Source organism: Rattus rattus, chromosome 4, assembly GCF_011064425.1.
Source record: "Rattus rattus isolate New Zealand chromosome 4, Rrattus_CSIRO_v1, whole genome shotgun sequence".
Taxonomy (NCBI): domain Eukaryota; kingdom Metazoa; phylum Chordata; class Mammalia; order Rodentia; family Muridae; genus Rattus; species Rattus rattus.
Genome location: NC_046157.1, coordinates 85,590,996 through 85,615,038, shown reverse-complemented (window position 1 = coordinate 85,615,038; position 24,043 = coordinate 85,590,996). Strand labels below are relative to the sequence as shown.

Genomic DNA, 24,043 nt, shown 5'->3' with positions numbered 1-24,043 from the left:
ACCTGACTGGAGGTGAGGGCAGGCTGCCACCATGTGGTTATCTTTGGGTTCCTGGGTGGCCAGACCTTCCATAGAAAGCAGTGGAGGAGTGGAGGTTCTCCTTCCAAAAAGAAAAAAAGGAATCTGCCACAAAAGGAACTCCAGGCTGCCTGTCCCTGGATCCCCTACCCGCCCGCCGGCCACTTGCCAGGTCCTTACATTTTGTTGGTTGGTTAGGTTAAAGTTGTGCTTTGATTAGCATTCTTGCAAGGAAAAACAAACAACCCAAGCACTGTGGGACCCACCTCCAAGATTTGGCAGGCCCCACACCCTTAGTCCTTTCTTCCACGAGGGTCTTTGAGGCTGAGAGCTGGAGGGGCCGTGACTTCCTGTGGCACGCCTCCCAGGAGCTGCCCAGGGGTTTCCTCCAGAGGGTCCTTAGTTTGGTTCCTTATTGAGGAGGCTTCTGTGATTTTAATTTTAACAAAGTTTGTTCCGGAAACAATATGAATCCTTGGGTAGTAGTGAGGAAGGTGGTCGGTGGTGGTGTGAGGGTGTTGAAGGGGGCTGGCTCTGGTGGGAGGAGGGGGAAGAAGCGGTGGGTCCTGCGTGGGTGGGCTCATTCATTAGTGAGATTTTGCTGTGTGGGCTCCTGGGCTAGGGTAGAGTGCAGACCACCAACGCCATTCGTGTGGAGGAATTTCCTGCTGTCTGACCAGAAAGAGTTCTGCTGGCCTAGTCTGGCCTCAGATCAACACCTAGAGAATAAAGGAACGTTAGATGAGCGATTTGCACAAAACTTGTATGTTCTTTTACCTGTGGCTAGTGTTAACTCACTGTGTGTGACGGACCTCTTAAATTTGTGTGGTCTACAAATAAGTCTCACTCTCTCTCTCTCTCTCTCTCTCTCTCTCTCTCTCTCTCTCTCTCTCTCTCTCTCTCACACACACACACACACAAACACACAATCAGCAAAGGCCTCACATACCTCCTTAAATAATTTATATTAGGTAGATCCCAATTAAACAGAAAAAAATATATTTCTATTCATTTATGTTCCAGATGACACAACACTTGGTGGGATCTCCCCTGGACAAGACCATTGCTCTTTTTTTTTTATCATTCCTTAGTTGCCTGTAGTTCTTGGTGCCCCTTGGGCTTCCTGTTGTCCACTTACCTGCCTATTACTGTTGTTCTTATGTTTATGTTCAGCCAGTCGTGTTGAAAAGTGGCTTGGAAGGACCTTCCAGGACAGCTTCATTTGAGGGCAGTGTATTTTGAGAGAGAGAGACAAAGTGGTTTTGAATCTCAATCCTCCTTCATCCCTGTGTGTCTGTATCTCCAGGCGGCTCAGCTGTCTTCAGCGGTCAGCCTTGTTCTCTGCTTCCTGGTTTTGGTAAACCCGGGGTCTTCTTTCCAACAAACAGAACAGGAACAGTTCCAGCATTGCCTAGCTCAACCGCCCCCACTAGGGGAGCTACAAAGGAGATACTGAAGAACAGGCCTGAAGTAAGGGTTAGGGTTCTCGAGCACTCACACTTGTCTTGATGGTGCTCTGTAGAACAGGGTGTGTCTCATTCATGATCACCCCTAGAGGCCACCTCAGCTCCAGGCTTGAGGCAGGCACAGCACACGCTCAATCAGGTTCCACTGAGGAGGAGATGGGGAGCTGGTTCCCCAGTCCTGAGTTTGTAACCTCAGTCAGCCATGTGAAAAAGCAAGGTATGGCTGTACCTGCAGCACTGGGGAGTGGAGACAGGAGGATTCTGAGAGCTCCGGACGGTCAGCTGGCCTGCCTGCAGTAAAGCAGAAAGCGGTAGGGTAGAATCCCCCAACATCCCCTTCTGGCCTCTGCCTGTGTGCACACGGATGTTCACAAGTGTACACATACATGGACATGCCCCGCATCCCCTCCCCCTCCACTCCATCCCGGGAGCTCTACGAAGTCCTAGAATAAAAAAATAGAACAACCAAATAGTCCAACGCCTCTGATGTCGGATAAAGGGTCTGTTTTGCTCTGTGTAGTAGGAACCTGGCTACAGGAGCTAAAGCAAACGTCTCTTCTGTTTGACTTAGTGAGGCCTGTGAAGTGCGTTACTATGTACCGCGCCCTATCCTGGGTGTTCTCCATAACGTTTATTAGCACGCCTTAGCAGGAGTTTGCTTTTCTCACATAACGAGAAGTTGAAAGAACAGCGTGTTCCAGGCTAACACGACGGCTTAAAGAAACCGTGGACTCAGGTCCTCGGAGCTCCTGGCTCTCCATCTCTGGTCTGTGGCTTTGTGTATGCGTGCACATGTACGCATGCGTGCCCGTGGGTGTTTGCCTTTGGTGTGCATGCTCTGTGGTACAAGTGTGTGAATGTGCAGGTCGTACACACACAAAACTGGATTAGCATTTCTGATGTCTTCCCTTCTCACTACCCCTTGTTATACCTTGAGAAGTCTTGTGGAGAATCAGAAGTTCAGCCCTTCAGACAGAGTGACTAGCTACCCCTGGACTTACAGAATATACCCACCTTTGCCCCACCCCCACCCTTACCCTGTGCTATGATGTTTTATTTTTCCTTTCTTTCTTTCTTTCTTTCTTTCTTTCTTTCTTTCTTTCTTTCTTTCTTTCTTTCTTCATAGGTGCCAGGGATTTGAACTCAGGTCCTGGTGCTTGTATCCACTGAGCCATCTCTCCAGGCCCCAGTGTATGTCTTTTAGCCACATCTCTCATCTGAGTTTACGGCACTGTCAGTGGCCCTGTCTTCTCCAGAAGTCTGGGGTTCACTCTCTACTTGTGTTTCATTAACTAGAGCTGCCTGAAAGGGGTGGCTGTCTGGGGAGATGGACCTTTCCTGACAGGGCACTCTGCTATCCTAGGGGGACAAAATATGGGTTCTGTTTTCTACCAGTAACAAAGGGAAGAGTGGGTCCTTGCATGCAGTCCTCTTCCGAGTTAAGGTAGTCTTCCCGTCTTCCCCTGATGACGAATTCTCTGATCTAGCCACGCCATAAAGATACATCATTTCCATGCCCCTTTGGGTTAGTAAGACTTTAGGAGACAGACGTAGAATATTGTGCACAGAATTTGCTGTGTTCTCACGTCAAACTTCAGAAGGCACGTTCTCCTGTGGTAAGAGCTTTGCAACTAAAACACCCATGAGCAGATGCAGTCCACAAACAACAGGGGCAGGTGAGGCAGAAAAAGTTGCTCCAAGCAAAGTGGATCTGGGAGGCTGGGTACAGTTTGAATGCATCTAAGAAATTCTGTGGCAGTCTCTGTCAAAGCCCAAAGGCTGCCCCATCTTGTGATGAGTAGGAGAAAGGCTTACTGTGGCTAGACTGCAGCTGAAGCTTTATAAAGAGCAGATCAGGCCAAGTGGTGGTGGCACACGCCTTTAATCTCAGCACTCAGGAGGCAGAGGCAGGTGGATCTCTGAGTTCGAGGCCAGCCTGGTCCACAGAGTAAGTTCTAGGACAGTCTGGCTATGTAGGGAAACCCTATCTTGAAAAAGAAAAGAAAGAAAGAGAGAGGGGGGAAGGGAAGGAGGGAGGGAGAGAGAGAGAGAGAGAGAGAGAGAGAGAGAGAGAGAGAGAGAGAGAGAAACAGGAAGTAAGGAAGAAAGAAAAGAAACAAAGAAAAGAAATGACAAAATGAGGACTGTGGGAGATGGTCTGTGGGTAAAGTGCCTGCCGGGTAGATATGAAGACCCACATTTGGATTCCCAGCATCCGCATTTTTAAAAGGCATATCGTTTCATTGTTGAGGAGGGAGACCCCTAGAGCTTGCTGGCTAGTCTAGCCAAATCGATAAGCTCTGGGTTCAATGAGAGACACTGTCTTTAAAAAGTAAGGTGGGAAATGACCGAGGAAGACTCCCAACATTGACATCTGGCCTGCATGCACATCTGTACACATGTACACACACACACACACACACACACACACACACACACACACACACACACAGAGAGAGAGAGAGAGAGAGAGAGAGAGAGAGAGAGAGAGAGAGAGAGAGAGCCAGATGAGAATCCCCATCCCTGTGATCGTTTACTAAGTGTCAAAAAGGACTAAGTTTGTCCATGGTGACTTCCCAGGAAGATGAGTCAAGCACAACATTTGCTCAATAGAACCAAAGAGAGGGATGCTGTTTTATTTTATTTTATTTTATTTTATTTATATTTTGTCTTGCATCTTTGATTAGCTTTTACGCTTGTCTTGATTCTTGACACCAGGGCCCTTCCATGTCACACACAGTGCCACATGTTGCTGCGCCTGTGCCAGATACTGTCCCCTATGGTCAGTGACTCAGTTCCAATGCCCGCTAACCCAAATGAAGTGCACTAGGCTGTCTTCTCCTCTTTCAAGAGGAGGAAGCAGAGGCACAGGTGTTTAAAGCAGCCCAACAACCTGGACCAGGCAGCCCCAGGGTCACCAACCCAGCAGCTGGCCCCAGGGTCACCAACCCAGCAGCTGGCCCCAGGGTCTGTGCTCCTGACTTAGTGTGTTCCACATGGTACTGAATTCAAAGGAGAGTAGGGCGCTTAGAAAACTATGAAACTATGATCAGATCAGTTCACAAGCCAGCAAGACTTTATTGAATGACTACCATGTGTGCTTGCCTAATATACTCAGAACACCCAGGTTCACGGCAAACCCAGACTTCATCACGCATGAGGGACACAGGGAGTACACGCTGGACACTGAACACAGGCAACTGGCAGAGACTGGGTAGAGTATGAACAGAAGTACCCAAAACAGACAGGGGAAGTGGCAGGATGATGATTGTTTCCATGACTGCCAAGGTCTCTCATGTAAAAGACGTGGCTGGCTATTTGAGGACGACGCAAGCCATGGGGAATGGAATTCCTTAATGTAAGTGATCATGGTGAGAGAGACAGGTGACCAAGACCCACGTCGGTGCAGGGACACATATCCAATAGAATTAGAGTCTTCTTGACCAGCTCATCCCTTAAGTTTGAACATCAATGTTAACCTAATTTGTGTCCTCACACTTAAAAGTCACCTTTTGTAAAGTAGCTGTAAACATCTCCTAGATTTCTCCCCAACTCAGTCAGCCTCGTGAACGACACTGGCGGCGTCAGCTGCTTCAGTCAGCATTTATGTCGTTCCTTCTATTAGCACGATGGATTTTTACAGCCATTTATGAGTTTCTTGGCAGCCTAATAGGAAACACACATAAGTTCCTACTGAAGAGGAAAACAGCCTCTCTGCTTCAGGCCAGAAGGGGTCGCCACCGCCCCATGACTGGAGTTAGCGCTGGCCACTAATCAGGAACATACCCTCTCTCTCTCTCTCTCTCTCTCTCTCTCTCTCTCTCCTCCCTCTCCAGTCTTCTCCCCACCACTAATAAACAAACACATGGGAAGTTTGCATGGTACAGATTGTATGGAGCTCTAAATTTGAAGAAGTAAAAATGACATTTTTTTTCTCTTCAAATGTACTGTGGCTTTGAGGAGATTTATAAAAATATCTGCACCTGGAACTTGTCTATATCATCAATATCATCCTTCAGAAATGTATCGTATGAACAGCATGCTAAAATTGCCCTGAATTCTTCACCACAACGATGATTTAAACACAGCTAAACAATCACCAAAGGCTACGTCTTTTAAATAAAAAGTGTGTGTGTACTATTTGCTATTGTCCTCATAAATGTCTGCTAATAATAAGTTGGCCTACGAAGCTAAATTGAAAAGAACTTCTCCTCAAAGAACTCTATAAAGCTCAGAGAATGGCTTTCATAGAGAATATGTTTTCCTTAAAGGAAAGTCCCCTGCTTCCTCGGGGACATATCTGAGAAGGTTCTGTTCACTCTGTGACTCTTTGAGGGGACCCATAGTGTCCAGCATCCTAAATACTTAAGTCACAAGGTTTGAATCCTGTCTGTGGAGTAAGGGATCATTCTATCCTCCATCCAAGGAAGTATTCCCCTCCAGAGCAAACACTTCACACCCCTGGCAGTAGGAACTGTAGACTCTCCCTTAGCCTGCTGACACCTCCCGGGCACGGCAGGGAACCTGGGGTAAGAGCCATGGCATCTTGCTTCAGTTTGTCCTCCTGCCATTTGTATCTAAGCCACTGTCTGGAAACAGAGGCCTGGGCATTGTTTTCTGCAGGTGAGTTCTTGGCTCTCCCAGAGCTGGGTTTGACTTGTTGACACACACCTTGCTGGCCAACTGGGCATGCCCAGTGGTATTGGTCTGATGGCGGTTCTGGGCACAAATTTTCCAAGGGATCAGACCAAGAATGTTGAAAACTGACAGGAGAAAGTAAGGCAGGACCTTAGGGGATGGTTCTGAACAATGTAAGTTCTACTTTGAAAGCACAAGTCACCCTCCAAGATCTCCCAGGATCCCCCTTGTGCCCAGTAAGTTCTAGTGTTCTCAACTTTCCTTTCCCATACCCAACCTTTTGCTTTGAGTTACCCTCCAGTTCACTCCCTACCGCAGTCTTTGAATAAGCCCGAGTTCTAGTCATAAAAATGATTGTAAGTTAGGTCCCCTGTTAGGTCCCTACTCTGCATTGGACCCTGCCGAAGTTGCTCTGACAGCAGCCAGCAAACAGGCATTGCTAACAGCAGAATTCGAGAGCAAGTTATTGGTGAGTGACATGTCATGCAGGGTTGTCATCTGTTGTATGGGTCTTCCAAAGGCAGCCTGTTACCTGTGGCCTGTCACCTGTCTGTCATCTGTCACCTGCTGCCTGTCACCTGGCTCTGATAGAAGCCCCTGACCCAGACCTGGTTCTAACACTCCTAACCCAGGTTCTGATTCTGACACCCCTGATCCAGGCCTGGTTCTCCACCCTCTGATGACATCGGTGTTGTGTGAACATAGCCAGAGGCCCAGATCCAACAAAGGAAGTTACCACACCTCCAAGTAAGCCCTTTCCTGTCTTCTAGAATTCTGTGCCAGCTCTGACCCCAGTGGCTCTGAGGACCTCACGCCTTGTGAGTCAGAGAGGTGATAAGAGTCACCCTCATTTTACCTGCTGTGGGCAGCTGAACCCCACAGTCTACCTGTTTCACATTTGACCTCTCATTCAGATAACCTGACTAAGGCTGGTTCTCTAAACCTGTACAGTGACTACAATCCTGGGGACAGGGAGGGATCACACTGAAAATCACAAAGATGAACATCTAAGATCTCCTTACAGCATCTCTGACTTCCTCAGTGTGACAGTGCTAACGTGTCACCTGCCAGCCTCCTCCTCATTTCGTTACCTCACTGTTCTTCATGGACCTGCACTGTTCCAACCCCAGCTATGAGTTCCCTGAGTGTCTGGCGCCGAACGATTCAGTTTTTCTACTTCTCCTCCCGTGGAACAGCAGGACACAAGAAAAACAAAAGCTTCCTCCAAAAGGTGACAGATAAGGGATGCCAAAGTCTTCTTAGCGGATTCTTTTCCATCTCCATCACCTGACTTTATTAATGTTTTTGACTCTCAGATGTCCACAAGGTGTGGAATTGTTTCTGCTCTGCTCCTAACAATGTGATGGTTAGAGACTCCCACTTGAGTCTCCCTCAAACCACATCCGACTTTGGTGCCTCTTTCTTTCATATCCACATGAGCTCCGATGAGAAGTAGACATTTTAGCCAGTCCTCCAAGTACTTCTCAGTGCCTGCATGTCTCTTCCTTCACAGAGAAAATCCATGTCTCCAGTTTTCACTTCTCTTTACACAGGGTTGCCAGACACCCCTCCCCCACCCCAGGCACAGGCAAGGCCTCTGTTGTTTAGAAAGGATGTGGAGGACTCTGCCAGGTTCTGTACCGACTGACTACTTCTTCTAGACCATTCTGCATGATTCTAAGCATCGCATCGAGATTCTAAGTAAACCCAACCGTTAAAGGCAGATTGCAAATGTAGGCTCACGTCTGTTGGAAGGTAGGGGATAAAAAAGGAGTGCTCCCTTTGCAATGAGATAAAAAGGCCCCCAGCAGACTATGGCCTCTGACAGAACACACAGGTACCCAGTGGGACAGCTGCTTCGGAGTGGGAGAAGTTTGAGTCCTGAGATCAAATGTCTCAGAGTTTAGAACCAGGCTTTTGCTCCTGACCTATATTTATATTTTGGATAAGGTTATAGGAAGTAATATACATTTCTGAATGTATGAGTCTAATTCAAGCTACACATATTTCAACTCTAGAGATTAGTATATTTTAAGAAGCCCCCCCCCCGTGTGTGTGTGTGTGTGTGTGTGTGTGTGTGTGTGTGTGTTTGTGAGGGGAACAGAAGTCAACTTTGGAAATTTTCTTCTATTGATTGTTTTAGGATATAGAGTCTTTTCTGTGAACCTGGGCTTGCTGCTGCTCTCAACTATCCAGTCAGTAGTCTCAGGAGATATCTCCACCCCCGCCGCCATTTCTACCCTGCTATGATGGGGTTACACATGCCTGCTGTCATGCCTGGGTTTTACATGGGTATTGATGACTGCCCTCCTATCCCCCCGCCAAAACTCAGGGCAAGCACTATATCCATGGAGACATCTCTTCAATCACATTTTAAATAAGATTTCAAAGGGGCAGGCCAGGGAAGCAATTCGGTGTTTAACTTGTAGGATACAGCATAGCAACCTACTTGAGATTTTCTAAGTTCTAGCCTTTTAATTTTTCACCCACCAAGAACCCCTGAGAGAGCACGGAGGAAAGACAACCCCTCGTCTCATGCTCCTAGGCAAATAGACTTACAGCCATGAAGTCGATAGACTACTTGGCATAGAACAGCCGAAAGGAAGACTTAGAGCAGTGTTGTTCAATCTGTGGTTCGAGACTCCTTTGGGGTGGACTGATGCTTTCACAGTGGTAGCCTATGACCATCTGCACATCAGATATTTACATTAAGATTCATAACAGCAGCAAAATTGCAGTCACAAAGCAACAACGAAAGTAATTTTATGATCGGGGTCACCACAGCATGAGGACCTGTATTAAAAGGTCATAGCATTGGGAAAGGTTGAGGACCACACTCCTTAGAGGATTCATGGATGAAGGAAAATTGAGGTAGGAAAATCAGCAGCCTAGATATGTGTCTAAGAGACTCATGGAAGGATCAAGGACTCCGTTTCCTTAAGAGTTAAGTGAGAATAAATACTAACTTTTGTCCCTTCATGTATTTAAGCAACAGAGACACCACATTCTGGATCCCTTGGAATGCCTTCCAGCATGTAGGGAGGCGGGTAGCCCAAACAACTCACTTTTAGAGCCAGCATCTCCATGGTCACACTAGAAAGAAGTCAGGACTTGCATTAGCTGCTATCCCTACCAGTGCCATGAAGTAACAGGAGTGTCTTCCCTCACCCCAGCCCCACTGACACACGGAGAAGAGCGAGGGGGAGACAGTGTGCCTGAGAAACGGAGCACTTTCCATGCAAAAGAGATTGAGAATCCTCTAGAGGGACTATTGCATCAGACTAGGTTATAATCCAGAATAGACTAACAAATTGTTATTTCCCCATTGCTCAGGGCATGGGCTCCCATGAGGAGGCATTTTTCAAAAACTAGACAGAGCACATGCTCATGTATACCTCAGGAGTGGTTTAAACGCTTCGAGAAAGTTGCTATGTAGATACTAGTACGAGCAGATGTCCCTTGGTTATGTCTGTGACTCAGTTCCCTTAAGAGTTAAATCAGAATAAATACTAATTTTTGTCCCTTCGTGTATTTAAGCCACAGAGACACCACATTCTGGATTCCCTTAGAAAACAGTGAGTGTGCTATCTTCTTGCTGTGAGAATTATTCTTCCAGGAGCAATGGATAGAATGAAGGGGGGGCACAGCTTGGAGGCAGATCTAGCAGCCATGATCTCCTTCTCACGTAATAGTGGGTCACACATCCATCTATGCTGCAGGCCTCTGTTAGAGGTGGGCCTTCATTCCTTTTTTAAACAAAATTTGATTTTATGCGTATGAACATTTTGCCTGCATGTATGTCTGCACTGGATTCACACGGTGCCTGCAGAGGGCAGAGAAGGGCATTGAATCCCCTGAACTGGAGTTCTAGCCATTTGTTAGCTGCAATGTAGGTGCCAAGACTTGAATCCAAGTCCTCTGCAAGAGCAGCCAGTGCTGTTAGCCACTGAGACATCCCTTTCCCTAATTTATTTCTTAAGGCCTCTTTTTTATTTGCTATTTATTATATGGATGTGTCTGTGTGAGTGTATGTAACACGCGTGTACCCGGTGAAGTACACGTGACAGAGAAAAATACACAGCAGAACCTATGAAGTTCCTGATCCCAGACTTGCTTTCCATCCTCCCAAAGTCCGCCGTTGACATCTGTCCTCTCTGTGTGGATTTTGGAACCCAGAGGTGCTCCTGGCCTGATACTCATCAGTTCCCATGCTGTGCCCAGATGCTGGCAAACCAGGGCTGGGTCATGCTTGCAGGAACTTGTTGGAGCTGGGTTAGCATTGGGGCTCCTATTCCTCATTTCAGCCCCCATGCCTTGCTAAGACTATATTATTTTCTTAGCTCAAATTGCCATTCCTAACTCATTATTTCCCTACGACGAGAAAACAATATTGGCTCTTATGTAATGGCAACCTCAATGAATCTGGAAGCCATTGTGGAATGGGTGGATTTTTTTTCCCCTTCTTAAAAAAAAGAGAGAGAAAAATAAATTGAGATTGTTTTCATATGGCTGAGAATATTTATGAACTCTTTCCCCCTTTTTCCTCATTGCATATTTTACCGAGTGCATTTATGTGTCATACAAAATAAATCTTTATGGGGAGCAGAGGCAGAGAGGGGACAAGAGCAATTAAAAGTCTGGGTACCCATCAAGTTCACGGGACTTCAGAGGCAAGATTCCAAACACACACGCTGAAGGAGTTCATTATTGCCTCCTCATCCTGGTCTCTCTCCCCTATCCCTCCGACCAGAGTAGAAAGCTCACTAGGAGTGGTTTCATGAACTGAATGCCATCAACCAAAAGAGATCATTTAATCCCATGGCTTCAGGACTGAGCTAGCAGGGAGGAGGGAGCAAGAACACCAGGGTACTGCCTCTGCTGCCTTGTCTGACTGGATGTGCTTCAGCATTTGGTTGTGGTGTGTCTGTTTCCCTCAGACCATCCCTTTCTACATGGCTTGTCACCAAGGAGGTAGCCAGGGAGCATAGGGGACGTAGTTATGATTGTGCATACTACAAGGAGAGTGCATGGTGGCACATGCCTGCAGCCTTAGTGCTGGGGGGACGGTGGAAACAAGAGGATCCGAAGTTCAAGGCCAAGTTTGACCAGCTATTGAGACCAGTTATATGCATTTTATAAGGCCAGTCTACGCTGCATGAGACAGTCTCCCAAACAATTTAAAAATATAAGTGAGGGAGGGAGTAAGGGAGGGAAAGAAAGCCTTACTTCAGAGACTTGCCTTCAGAACTGAGGCTACCCAGAATCTCCCATTCTCTGTTGCATCTTGGAAGATTTAAGAATATACTGATTGGAGAGTAAGGGAGGATTCATGCAGACAGAAGGACACTTGTTGAACCGGGTCATAAAATAGCAGTGATAACCATTGACCAATCTGATACAGCCCAGGCCCTAATATTGGGAACTCCCCTTCCACTGCCTGTGTTGAGTGAGTCCACAAGGGACCATGTGTGACCTAGAGATCCCCATTGTCATTACTGACAGGAGGAAACTGTCATTCAAGAAAGTTGAGGAGCTCACCGCTAGCCACAGAGAGGTACCAGGACCATAGGCACAGAGGGCATTTATGGTGCCAAAAACTAATGCAATAAGCATAAATAAGACAGTGAAAAAATCATGCCCAAGCCCTTGGGGAGAGCTCTTCAGTTAAAGGACCTTGAAGGTATAACCTTAACAGTGGGTCTATTTTAGGGAAAATCCTAATCTAGGGTAGCTCGAGCTCATGTGGCTCCTTTCCTGCTTCTCATCTCAGGCCTCTACCATGATTAACATCAACTCCAACCTGACTGGGTAGACAGAACTGCAGGTTTAGTAACGGACAAATGGTGAACGTGCTCAGAGTGTACAAGCTGTGCATTGTATTGTAGTAATGGTGTGAGGACACAGACTTGTTACTAAACTTTAGCCCTTCCATTTCTAGAGCTCATCTGACAGACAGTTGAAATCTATCCAGACCTAGTTTTCCAAGGTCTCCATCACTGCCTCAAGCATCTTTGCCAAATTTCTTTGGTCTTCAAGGTCTCCAAAAAGGCATTTGAAGTCAGGACTTGAAATACCTTCTTTCCTTTGCATACTCCTTCATATCCCTTGGATAATACAAAATGATCGAATTTTAACAAGTGTACCCCGTGTAATGGTCACCTTTTAAATGCCAACTTGGCATAATCTAGATTTGCCTGGGAAGAGAGTTTCAACTGAGGATTTACTTAGATCAGGTTGATCAAGAATTATACTGATGTTTATTGATATAAAGAGATCTAGTCTATTGTGGGTGGCACCATTCCCTAGGCAGAGGGCATATCTGTTTCTCTCTGCTCTTGGCTGTGGATTTTGTATGACCAGAGGCTCTTGCCTCTGTGACCTCCCTACAAAGGTGATCAGCAACTCCTTTCATGTATTGCTTTCTATTGTGATGTTTTAGCAGGACAACAGAAACAAACCTAAAATACTGTGCTATTTTTTTCTTTTCCCACTGTGATTGGGTTTTTGCCCCACTCTATCACTGAAAGAGCTAAAGGGATTTGAGTAAGCAAACAAACCCAGAATGAAATGCAATCGCTCTGGGGAGAAAAGCATAATAAGTATTGTCTAGTACCCACCCTCTGCTTTAGCCCTTGAATAGTCTGGTAATCCCATCATAGTCTAGACAAGCACTGAAGGGAATTCAAGCATTTTTCCCAGCCCTTCTCACTCTGTTCTCCCAAACTGGAAACACAAAGCAGATGATGAAGAGGAGTTCAAATGCCACACCAGGGAGAAGGAAGCATTGAGAAAACCTCTAGCCAGTTTGCAAACATTCCAGAAAGTGTTCAGCAGCATTGTCTCAGACAGGGGTCCCTCCATTGTCTCAAACAAAAGATCTCCTATGCAAAGACAAAAGTGGGTTTTGTGGGAGTGGCTAATTAATGGAAGACACATCTGGGAACCCATGAGAAGGATGAGAAGGCCTCACAGCTTCTCTGGATACCAATGTCCTTCTTGTATCTGCTGCCACGTGGAGCAGCTGGGACTCCCGTGATCTCAGGAGAATATTGTAAACCAGAATCTTGGGGGGTTCGAGGAACAGGGCTGATGTCACAGGTACAATAACTAATGACCAAACAGCCATGTACTTTGCAAATACCCTGTATGTCCACCTCACCCCTCTGTGACTAAGAGGATCTATGTTTCCTGTGGGTTTAAATGAATAATTTGTTAATTAATCAGGAAAAGACTATAAAGGGCTTCTGCCACTTCATCATTCTTTAGGTGTTATTTCTTTGAGTGGCATCTGTGGCAGGTGTCTATGCAAGTGGACTCGATGGCATATTGCTAGTGGCCACTCCTGACTGGTGCATTGAGCCGACCATTTGGGACAGCTTTGAGCTGACTACTCTAGATGAACCTCCATTGTGCCTCTCAGATACTCACCGTACCTCTGTAGTGCCCTTAAACAGGACTGTTCTCATTTTTGTGTCCTGTCTCCTGAAGGCCTGGTCCCTGCCTCTTCTCCAGCTGGATTCGTCAAAGTTAATGATACCGGAAGATCTGGTCTCTATCTTAGGACTACTTCTTTGCCATTTTAATTGTGAAACTAGCCCTTTCTACAAAGTGTGTGTGTGTGTGTGTGTGTGTGTGTGTGTGTGTGTGTCTATTGCCAATCATTAACAAAATAAAAATAGGTAAAATAAGAAAGTAGAAGTTGCCACATGCCCTACAAGCTGGAGATAATCACTGTGAACATTTTGACCTGTGCCCTACCTGCTGAAGTTCTTCATGTACTAGAAGGCACATCATGATCAAAGTAAAAGAAATTTAAATGTAATCAAATTAAAGGAATAGCCAATGCATACTACTTTGCTAGTTTTCAGATTTATTTTAGTCTCTCTCTCTCTCTCTCTCTCTCTCTCTCTCTCTCTCTCTCTCTGTGTGTGTGTGTGTGTGTGTGTGTGTGTGCATTGCTTGTGTGTTTTGTGTGTGTATGCAAGAGGCTACAGAGGCCAAAAGGGTGTGAGATGCCCTACAGCTGGAGTCACAGGTGGCCATGAGTTGATTAATATGGGTTTTGGGAAACAGATTCTGGTCGTTGGTACAGCAGTGACTTCGCCGAGCCATCTCTCCAGTTCCTGGGGTTTGTACCCTTGTATCAAACCGTGCTAACAACCACCAGGAGCTCCACTGTATGTGTTGAAATGGCAGAGCAGTGATGAGGGGTGACTCAGCACACTTAGTCTACTCCGAAGTTCCCGGACTGTATTTGGTAAGAAGAGAGCTGACCCTTCTTTTGCCCTTCCATGACAGCCCTTGAGAGAGGCCTGACAAAGGCGCTGAGGAAGCTGGATGACTACCTGAACACCCCTCTGCCAGAGGAGATTGACACCAACACCCATGGGGACGAGAAGGGCTCCCAGCGCAAGTTCCTGGATGGGGATGAGCTGACCCTGGCCGACTGCAATCTACTGCCCAAGCTCCATGTGGTCAAGGTAAGAGAGGCCTGATCACGGGTGCTGGCTTCATCTCTGGTCCAGCCAACAGGGTGGGTGGATCAAGGGGAGTAAGTAAAACCCAGGAGCCAAGAATTTGGGCTCTGAAGTGAGATCTATCAGGGACCCAGGGTCATCCTTCACTTCTTGCTTGGTCAAAGTCTCTCTTGAGATTTAATTTTCTCAATTTTTAATGGAATTATATATCTGGGTGTTTTGTCTATGTATAAATATGTAGACATGTATACTTCACACACACACACACATATATATATATACATGTATATACATGCATCCATCCATATATACATCCATCCATCCATCCATCCATACATACATACATATATACATACATACATACATACATACATACATACATACATACATACATACTATTGTGTGCCTGGTGCCCATGGAAGCAAGAAAGAGGTATCAGTTGCTCTAGAACTGGAATTACAGATGGCTGTGAGCTGCCATATGGGTGCTGGGAGTTGAACCTAGGTCTCTGGAAGAGCAGTCAGTGCTCTTAGCCACTGAGCCTTCTTTCCAGTCCTTGAGCTCCCATTTTTCATCTATACAATAGTCACATGTGTTTTGTCTCTAGGGCTGTTATGGGACTAAGCGTGATATGAATTGCTCATTATACGACTAGAGGGTTTGGATGTAGAGGAAGTAAGATGTCACTGCGTGTAAGTTGCATCACAACCTCTTGGAGTTATCACCCCTTACTTTCATACCTGCATTAGATGGGTCCTCGTGGGTCTTCATACATCCCCATGGACAGACCTTGTAGAAGCTCTGTACAGTACCTACGCATCAATTTTCCTCTCTATTGGCTGGAGCAATAGAGGCTGCAAAGGAGTAAAGCAGAAAGCACCCTTGTGCTCTCAATGAACCCCCTGACCATCTGCACCATGTACAGTCTTTCTCTGTCCAAGAAAGCCACAGTATGATTGTTCATAAGAAGGTATTTTAGGGGTTATCTCAAACAACCCCCAAACTCACCCTGGCCTGCCTCCTGTTGTGTCTGTGACCACCTTTTGCACAGTGTGATGGCACATTTCTGAGTGATGAGGAGCCCTCTATCTTGTTATGTCACATAGTTCTTACTATTACAGCATCTTTCTTTATATGGAACTCAAGGATGTTCCCCCAGAGTGATACAGAGCATCTCTGTTCCCCTTTATCTATCAGAAGACAGCAATTGGATCCCTCCGAGTTCTATAAACAGAACCCTCCCTCTCGTGTGTGTGTGTGTGTGTGTGTGTGTGTGTGTGTGTGTGTGTGTGTGAGTGAGAGTGTGAGAGAGTGTGAGAGAGAGGCTAGACATCAACAGTGGGTATCTTCCTCAATCTGTCTCTACCTTATTCTTCTAAGACAGAGTGTCTCACTGAACCAGAGCTCACCAATTTGCTTAGACCAGCTGGCCAGTGAGCTCCAGGGACCCTCCCGACTCTGTCTCCCAGCACTGGGGTTTGAAGTGCGCGTCACCACACCTGGTTTGTGTATGGATTACACTAGAGATCTACACTCAGGTTCTCATGCTTGCAAAGGAAGTGCTTTACTGGCTCAGCCATCTCCTCAGTTCTCCATGACCCCCTTCCTTTTTGACACCTACTGTTTAGAGCAACATGCAGTAGGGTCTTACAACCTCCTTTTACCATGTCTATGTCTTACCATCTCATTTGGGCAGTGTCTCTGTGAGAACAATCGCCTTTTCCAAGCACACTAACCCTTTAATAGACATTCATATAGTAGCAATCTGACCAACTACTATATGTCTTTTAGGATCCTCGTGTTTTTCTACCCTTCACTGAGGAGAAGGCTAGCCCATTGCTCAGCAGCAGGGTAGGTCTATTACTTTCAGGTTTAGTACTGAGCTAGACACATAGACTTTCCTCCAATCAGAGCACACACCACTTTGTTGTGAGGTAACTTAGCTGAACGTCTGTGCACAGGTGTCTGACTGACTGTCTTGGGTTAGAGCTAAAACTGGGGAGAGAATCACGTATTTTCTAGGGCAGACCAATGGAATACTTTACTATGAAGACATTTTTGGCTCAGGGCCAAGCTAAAGATCTCTTGTAGGTCCAGCCAAGTATGTCACTTTGAAGTTATTAATTATTGCAGGTCCCACCCACCAAATTGTGCTTTCTTCGCCTTTCCCTGAGGAATAGGCAGAACCATTAGGGATGTGTGATGCCCGCTCAGTCACACAGTGCCATAGTGACATAACAGAAAGATCAGAAGACTCAAGTTCTAATTCATCATTTGCCACCAACTAGCTGGACAGACTAGAATGAGCCATTTGATCTTTGAGGATTTCATTTTTCTTGTGCCTCAAAGAAGAGGTGTGGATCATTATCTCCCCACACCCCCACACTTTCTTTCCCTTCTTTCTCTCCTTTCTACTCCAACACGTATGGGCAACTCTCTTAAGCATCCTTTATCAAAGTAGGCAGACACCTGGTACTCACATATTCTACCTCATTCTCTGACTATCTCAGCTCCTTCTAGCCCTAAGTTACCCTCTGTCCCTGGAGACTGTTCAGCAGGTTTCTAGCTCTGGGATGCTGGGGAATCAGAGGACAGCCTGAGAAGGAACAAAGGCTGGGCCTGGACTCATGTCTCCTTGGATTTCTGCTGATCCAGCTTATCAGATCCGGCAACCTGGCAAACCTTTGCAGTGCAGAGAGAGCGTGAAGAGGAGCCAAGGCAGTTTGGCCTCAGATGCCAAAATGTAATTGGGGTTGTGGGAGCTAACTGCTTTCATATGAAATATAAAATTCAGAGCATGAACATGGAAGGTCCTCTGAATGTCAGAGCTCTGTGCGCCCTCGATCCTGCCTTCCTTCCTTCATGTCTATTCCCATTCTAGGATGCTGTGGTTCACACTCACTGAGATTCTGGTCTATGGATGGGCGTTTCCTGGCTCCCTACAGTGAGCATTTTCTCTGTGAGGAAACTTGGAAGAGAGATCCACATAGAAATGCAGATATAGATTCTTTAATCCCATGTCTGCTGTATTCAAGCTAATAAAGATAACCCAGAACACATATCTAGTTTGCTATTCTGTTGCTCTGATAAAAACAATGTCCGAGAGCAGCCTGGAGCTTTCACATCACAGCCCATCATGGAGGGAACTCAGGGCAGGAAGCCAGAGGCAGGAACTGAATCAGAGACCAAAGAGGAACACTTCTTACTGACTTGCTCCCCTTGGCTTGCTCATTACCTTTAATTATACAGTCCAGACACACTTGCCTAGGAATGGTACTGCCCACAGTGGGCCGGGATCTCTTGCATCAATTAACAATCAAAAGAATGACCCCATAGACGTATCCACTGGGCAACCTGACACAGTTCGTTCTCCCAGATGACTCTACTTAATAAAGTTGACAAAAACTAACCAGTACAGTTCTCACTTAGCACTAAGCTGGAACCCAGCACCACATAAACTAATAAACAAATGAATGAACAAGAAAAGGAAACCCCACATTAAAATGCTAGCATTAACAAAATATGAGTTCATCACTCAATGTAAAATATCAGCCCCACCCCTCGCTTCTTTGAGATCAGATGACAAAAGGTGTAAATATTGTTCTCAACTCTGAGGTCCTCCTGCCTCTGTCTCTTGAGGATTTGGATCACAAATTCAGGCTATCAGGTTGAGCTTTGCACACTATCTCTTAGTAGATTTACTGTGCACCATTTTTATGCCACCTGGCTAATTCCAGCTAGTTCCTTTGGTCAGATCAGCATAGCTGCCTAGATTTGTTCAGAGCCAAGATAATCCCTTCTCAAAGGTCCCTGGTCAAACCAGAAGGGCCTCCTATTGCAGCGACCAGAGGGAGCTTCTTAGGACAACCAGTGGTTTATGTTGACCCAAGCCGGTCATCACACTCAGGCAGGACAGAACATTGTTGGTGGCTTCTTTGGCGTTCATTATCAGAAGTGGATAATCTGGTATCAAGAAGTTCTAAATCTTGAATACTGGGAAGAACAGATGTTCCTGGAGGTCCCTAAGTTCTAAGGCAGCGACTTTTCCGAGGATCATTCTTGAATTATGGAGATTTGTTAACATGGAGGCCTACAGTTGTGGGTTCAGAAGAGACGAAGCCTGGGCTTCTGAGGTGAGATGGATATTTGGCTGTGTTGGGAGTCAATCTTTGCAACTGAGTCTCTGTTGTGTCCTCTTCTTTCTGGGCCGGCACAACGTAGGTGTAGGTGTGTGAGCAAAAGAACAGACATGGTTTGGTGGCTGCCAAAGAGATAAATTGTAGACTAAATGGAAGGGGTGTGAGCTGCAGGGTAACTTTTCTTCAGAGCCAGACAGACTTTCCCAGTGAGGCACAAGTAGGGTGCTCACAACCCCAACATTACAAAACAAACAGGAAATTAGGGACAGATGTGGAGGATGAGCGTAGGTTTTGAGTCATTAACTAGCAATGGAGAGATTCTATGGAGGAGAGAGGGGGTCACAAATTGCTTCCTATACAGGAACATGGGGCCATCCATAAAACCAGAGACTAGAGTAGTTGAGGTTCATCTGCCCTTTCTCAAAGGGAAGAAGCAGATTGTAATGTAACAATTCTGAGGGTGCCTCAATGAATATTAGGGGAAGAATGGGTGTAAGGACAGAGAACCCCTCTAAGATCGTAACTTTTTGAGTTTGCATAAGCTCGAACACCCAAGCAAACCCTGGGCAGGTGTGCATGGGGCCAGTTTCCCTTTCCAACACAGACGATGGCATTTTAAGGCACTCTAGGAGTTAATTCTCCTCTATCTGAATTGTCACAGAGAATCAGGACAAATTCAGAGGAACTTTGAAACCGAGGCAGTTCCTTGGGTCTCTCCAGATGTCGGAGCACCAGGGTGTCATTCTATGAGTGTGGACAGTAAGAAGTCACAGGCTAATAGCTGGCAGTTGGGGCTCGGGCTCTGAGTTGCATGACTTTTCATCATTTGCACAGGGCTGTGGGGGAAGGAGAGTGAGGGGGGAGAAGGAGCTGTAACTAATGTTCCTGATTGCTCAATGGGTAGGCATTTCATGACGGTTCCTATAACCCTCAGTGACTCCTGACCTTCCTAATGCTATGACCCTTTAATGCAGTTCCTTATGTTGTGGTGACCCCTGACCTTAAAATTATTCTCACTGCTACTTAATAACTGAAACTTTGCTGTTATGAGTGATAATGCAAACATCTATGTTTTCCAATGGCCTTAGGCAACCCATGTGAAAGAGTCATTCAACTTCTAAAAGGTTAAGAATTACTGAACAGGCCATGAGTATTTCAACCTTTTTTGGTTGGAGTTTGCTCATTGCTAAAGAGTTTCTACCTCTAAAACAAAAGGATTTGGCAGACAGGGAATGTGACCTAAGGAGATGGCTTGCCTAGCATGCATGATGCCTTGGGTTTAATCTTCTGCCACAGAGAGAGAGAAAGAAAGAGAGTGGGGAGGAGTGGTTTCATTAGATATAACTAGATGCATCTTTTTCAAGGTTGGGGTAACTGAAGATACCGAAAATAATTCACCTGTTTGCCTTTTCATGAACATCGTTATTGAATGTCTGCCTCACTTTTCTCATCTGTACAATAGGAACAGAATTCTTGGAGGACTCTTTAGAGATTTCGGTAGCTTCGCAATCAGTTCTAAGTAGTTTAGCGTAGCACCCAGGCTCATGCCTCAGTGGTGTCAGCTGCCACAGTCTACGTAATGGTTAAGATTAGGGAAGGGTCTAGAAACGCAAAGGCTGTGGTCCCTCCCTGTCCCACTGTTGCTCACAAGCTGCAGAAGGAGAAGGAGAAAAGGATCAGCTTGTGCCTCAGGACACAAAGTCTGGTTGTTATACAGGAAGTTCAGCACTGAAATGAGAGACTGGAGGGAAGGTGTATTCTCACGAGCTGCTCGTGCAGCAGTCTGTCCTGGTCTTCTTCTTGGCATAATCTCTTGTGGACTCCACGTCATCCATATTGGAAGGAAGGAGAAGAGAAATCCTTGCATGTCTGAACTGGGGATTTCTGAGCAGGAGACTATCAGGATCCTGTGGTTTGGGGGTCCCTGCCATCCCAAGAAAAAATAGAGGAAGTTAGAAGCAGAACCCTGGAAGAGATACTGCTCTCTGCTACCCCTGTATGACCCCGAGGGCTACAGGCAAGACTAACGAATGGGCAGGTCCCAGTGAACAGTGAATAAGGGGTCCTTTGTTAAAAAAAATATATGAAGAATTTACTGATATTGACACAGCATTAAAGCAAGAGCAAGGACCTTTTGTGTGCAAGATTCTGGGAGAACTCATAGGTCATGTGTCCAGAAAGTTGTTCTGACTACAGAGACTTCATTCAAAAAAACCATCCCACAAGTCTCCATGTAGTAAAGAAGCAAATACATGAAAATGCATACAGGCCAGATCTGCATGAGCCCTATTAGATGATGGCCATTGAATGTTTATTGTGTGCCAGGCTCTCCTCTCCTCTAAGCATTTTCTCAGGAGCCACCACCCATTCTGCAGGGCAATGCCTATGATCACCTTCAAGTGATCAGAGACATGTCAGGAACGTGTCCTTGGTCAAAGCCATTAGATGGAGTCAAGATGACAAGTCCAGTTATCTGAGATCCCTGAGCCTGAGCTCTAACCAGTGATGCTGCTGTTTCTATGGACACAAACTTCACTTCTGCAAAGGTCCTGATCTATAGCCCATGAGTGTGACAACTCAGGAAAAGATTAGACAAAACTATTGGCCTCATCACACACCAGAACTGAAATATATATATATATTTAACTTTTCTGTGCCTCCCTATACACACACACACACACACACACACACACACACACACACACACACACACACACACACACACACATAAGGATGCCTACTTAAAGCAAAGCAGAATAGGGACCAAAAAGAAAAAAGAGAAAAGAGAAAAGAGAAAAGAAAAAAGAAGAAGGAAATTTGAGCCAAGCAAGGGATCATGTACCGGTAATTATTGTACTTGGGAGGTGGAAAAAAGGGGATTAGGAATTACAAGGTCACCCTGAGCTACATAGGAAGTTTGAGGTTAGCTTGGGTTCTGTGAACATAGATACTATACGGATAGTATGTTTGTGGTTGTCATAAATATTTCTTGAGTTATGTTATACTGTACACCAATCATGTCACAACCGTTTCCCTTATCAATGGGCATTTTCTTCACAGCTCACCCTTTGCATTTCCATGTATTCTGCACATGAGATGTATGCATATGCAGTGTGCTCATATTTGCAGTGTGCGCATGTTTGCATACCTGTGATCATATACACACACATGTACATGCATGGGGAGGCCTGAGGTTGATAAGGAATCCTCCACAATGTCTTTTCCACTTTATTCATTAACTCAGGCTCTCTCAATCAAACTCAGAGCTTGCTGAGATGGCTAGTCTTTCTAGCCAGCTTCTCTCGGCCATGCTGCACGCACATGTACCCGATATACATATCAACCCATGAAATCATGGCCCTAACACCTAATGATTTGTTTCCTGCCTTCATACTACCTCTCTCTTGTCGTCTTTGCTTAGATTGTGGCTAAGAAGTACAGAAACTATGACATCCCAGCTGAGATGACAGGCTTGTGGCGGTACCTCAAGAATGCCTATGCACGGGACGAGTTCACCAACACCTGTGCAGCTGACAGCGAGATCGAGTTGGCCTACGCAGACGTCGCCAGGCGCCTCAGCCGATCCTGAGCTTGGCCGTCTGACCCGATTTCTGCTGCAGAAGAATTTCATTTCTCCCAAAGGCTTTCAGCTCTACAGACTCTTCTTCACCATTGCCTTGGGGAGACATCAAAAAAGTTAGGCCACATCCTACTGGCACCCCTGAACTCAGCTCCAGCCTTCTACCTTCTAAGATCAGTGCCATCCTTCTGCCTTGACCTGCAGAAGTCCAGCAAGCAGCGAGGACGCAGTAGCAGATGTTTCCACCTGCTGGTCTGACCTAGGGTCAGTGTGTCAGGGGTCAGTTTGCGGAGCTCCCACGGGATTGTCACTGTTCCTTTCTGCCAATGTCATAATGCTTTCTCAGATGCTCTAACAACTCGAAATGCCAGCTTCCCCCCTCCCCTCCTTCCTCAGCAACTGCAAGGTGATGGACAAATGCCATTACATGATTGTTAGGGAGAGATCGATGCTTTGACTGGGGAGAGAGTGGTTGGGGGGTAGTCAGATAGGTGTGACTCTGGATATGGAGCAAAACAGTTCCAGCGGCTCACTGCTTCTGTCAGTGGGCCAGCTTGAAACACCCACCCTACCCCACATACACAATACACCCCAATTTCCTGCAGTTTTGGGGCTGGTGCAATATGATTGTGTCCTGGCCAGCACTGACCCAAGTTTTCCTCCTGTCTCCATTTTGTTTTGCCGCAAAGGCAGTTGACCTATAAACTCTAAACTGGTGACCCAGAAAAGGAGGGACTTCTGGGAAGCAATGTTGATGCCAAAAGGCCTACCAGGGTCTGCAGCCACAGGGGTCACTGACTGAAGAGTAGTCATCCACTGGGGATCGTGTGTGTGTGTGTGTGTGTGTGTGTGTGTGTGTGCGTGTGTGTGTTCTTCAGTGGATGGCTTCAGGTTGGAGCAAGAGGTGGACGTGGAGAGTGATGGAAGGAGATAAAGGTCCATATGAGTTTGACGTAGCCTAGGAAACTTTCAGAGCATCTTCTCTCTTGTTATCTAAATCTTGGACTGGTGTTACCTCACGCCTACCGATTGTAGAGCAGACTCTAACATCAGCCAAAAATGTCTTCCAGGCCCTTCCTCGTCACTCGCCACCTCACTATGATCAGACTCCCAGTTTCTTTAGCCCCAGCCCCTGAGGGAGGAGAAAGTCTATTAAGGGCTACCTTAGGAAGAAAGTCCATGGGTCTTTCTGACTGGGAAGCCACAACTTGAATTTGGAAACTATCTACTGCCCTGGGTCCATTTTCCCACCATCAGACTCAGCTATCAGATTTTTAAGAAAGAGAAATCTTTTTAAAAGAATTTTTGTAAGCTAACATGTCTCTCCTTAGTCCTTCTCTTTGAGTTTCACCTACAAAGCTCACAGGACCTGACTATGGCAACCTAGGCTGATTAGGAACTATGACCAACTAGTCAATCATTAGCTCTTCCTCTACCAGTGAGCTAGTGAGTACCTAGAAGAAATCCATCCCCAGGGCCTCAACTCCAACAATCCTGCTTCTGTGTCACTGACAGTGGAGGCGAGGCTCCTGAGGGCCGGAAAGGCCCTGGACTTGGCTCACTGCTCTGGAGGGTGGAGCAGCACCGGTCCTTTCCATAGAAATATCAACATGGTCTAACCCTAGCAGTCACTGAGCCCACCTGCCTCTAGGGATCTCCAAAGCAAAGAGTGTCCATTGATCCAAGGAGGGAGGAAGCAGGAGGCCTCTCTAGTCCACTGGGGAA

At 46.2% G+C, this 24,043-nt stretch overlaps 1 protein-coding gene across 1 annotated transcript in view; it reads left to right on the top strand.

Annotated features, from left to right (window-relative positions):
• Window positions 1-22,805, top strand: part of Clic5 (chloride intracellular channel 5) — a 95,248-nt gene extending 72,443 nt beyond the window's left edge. The window contains exons 5-6 of the mRNA XM_032900682.1: window positions 14,421-14,602; window positions 22,160-22,805. Of these exons, the coding sequence (XP_032756573.1) occupies window positions 14,421-14,602; window positions 22,160-22,327 (350 nt within the window). The 3' untranslated portion in view covers window positions 22,328-22,805. The remainder of the gene's footprint in view (window positions 1-14,420; window positions 14,603-22,159) is intronic.
• The last annotated feature ends 1,238 nt before the right edge of the window (window positions 22,806-24,043 follow it).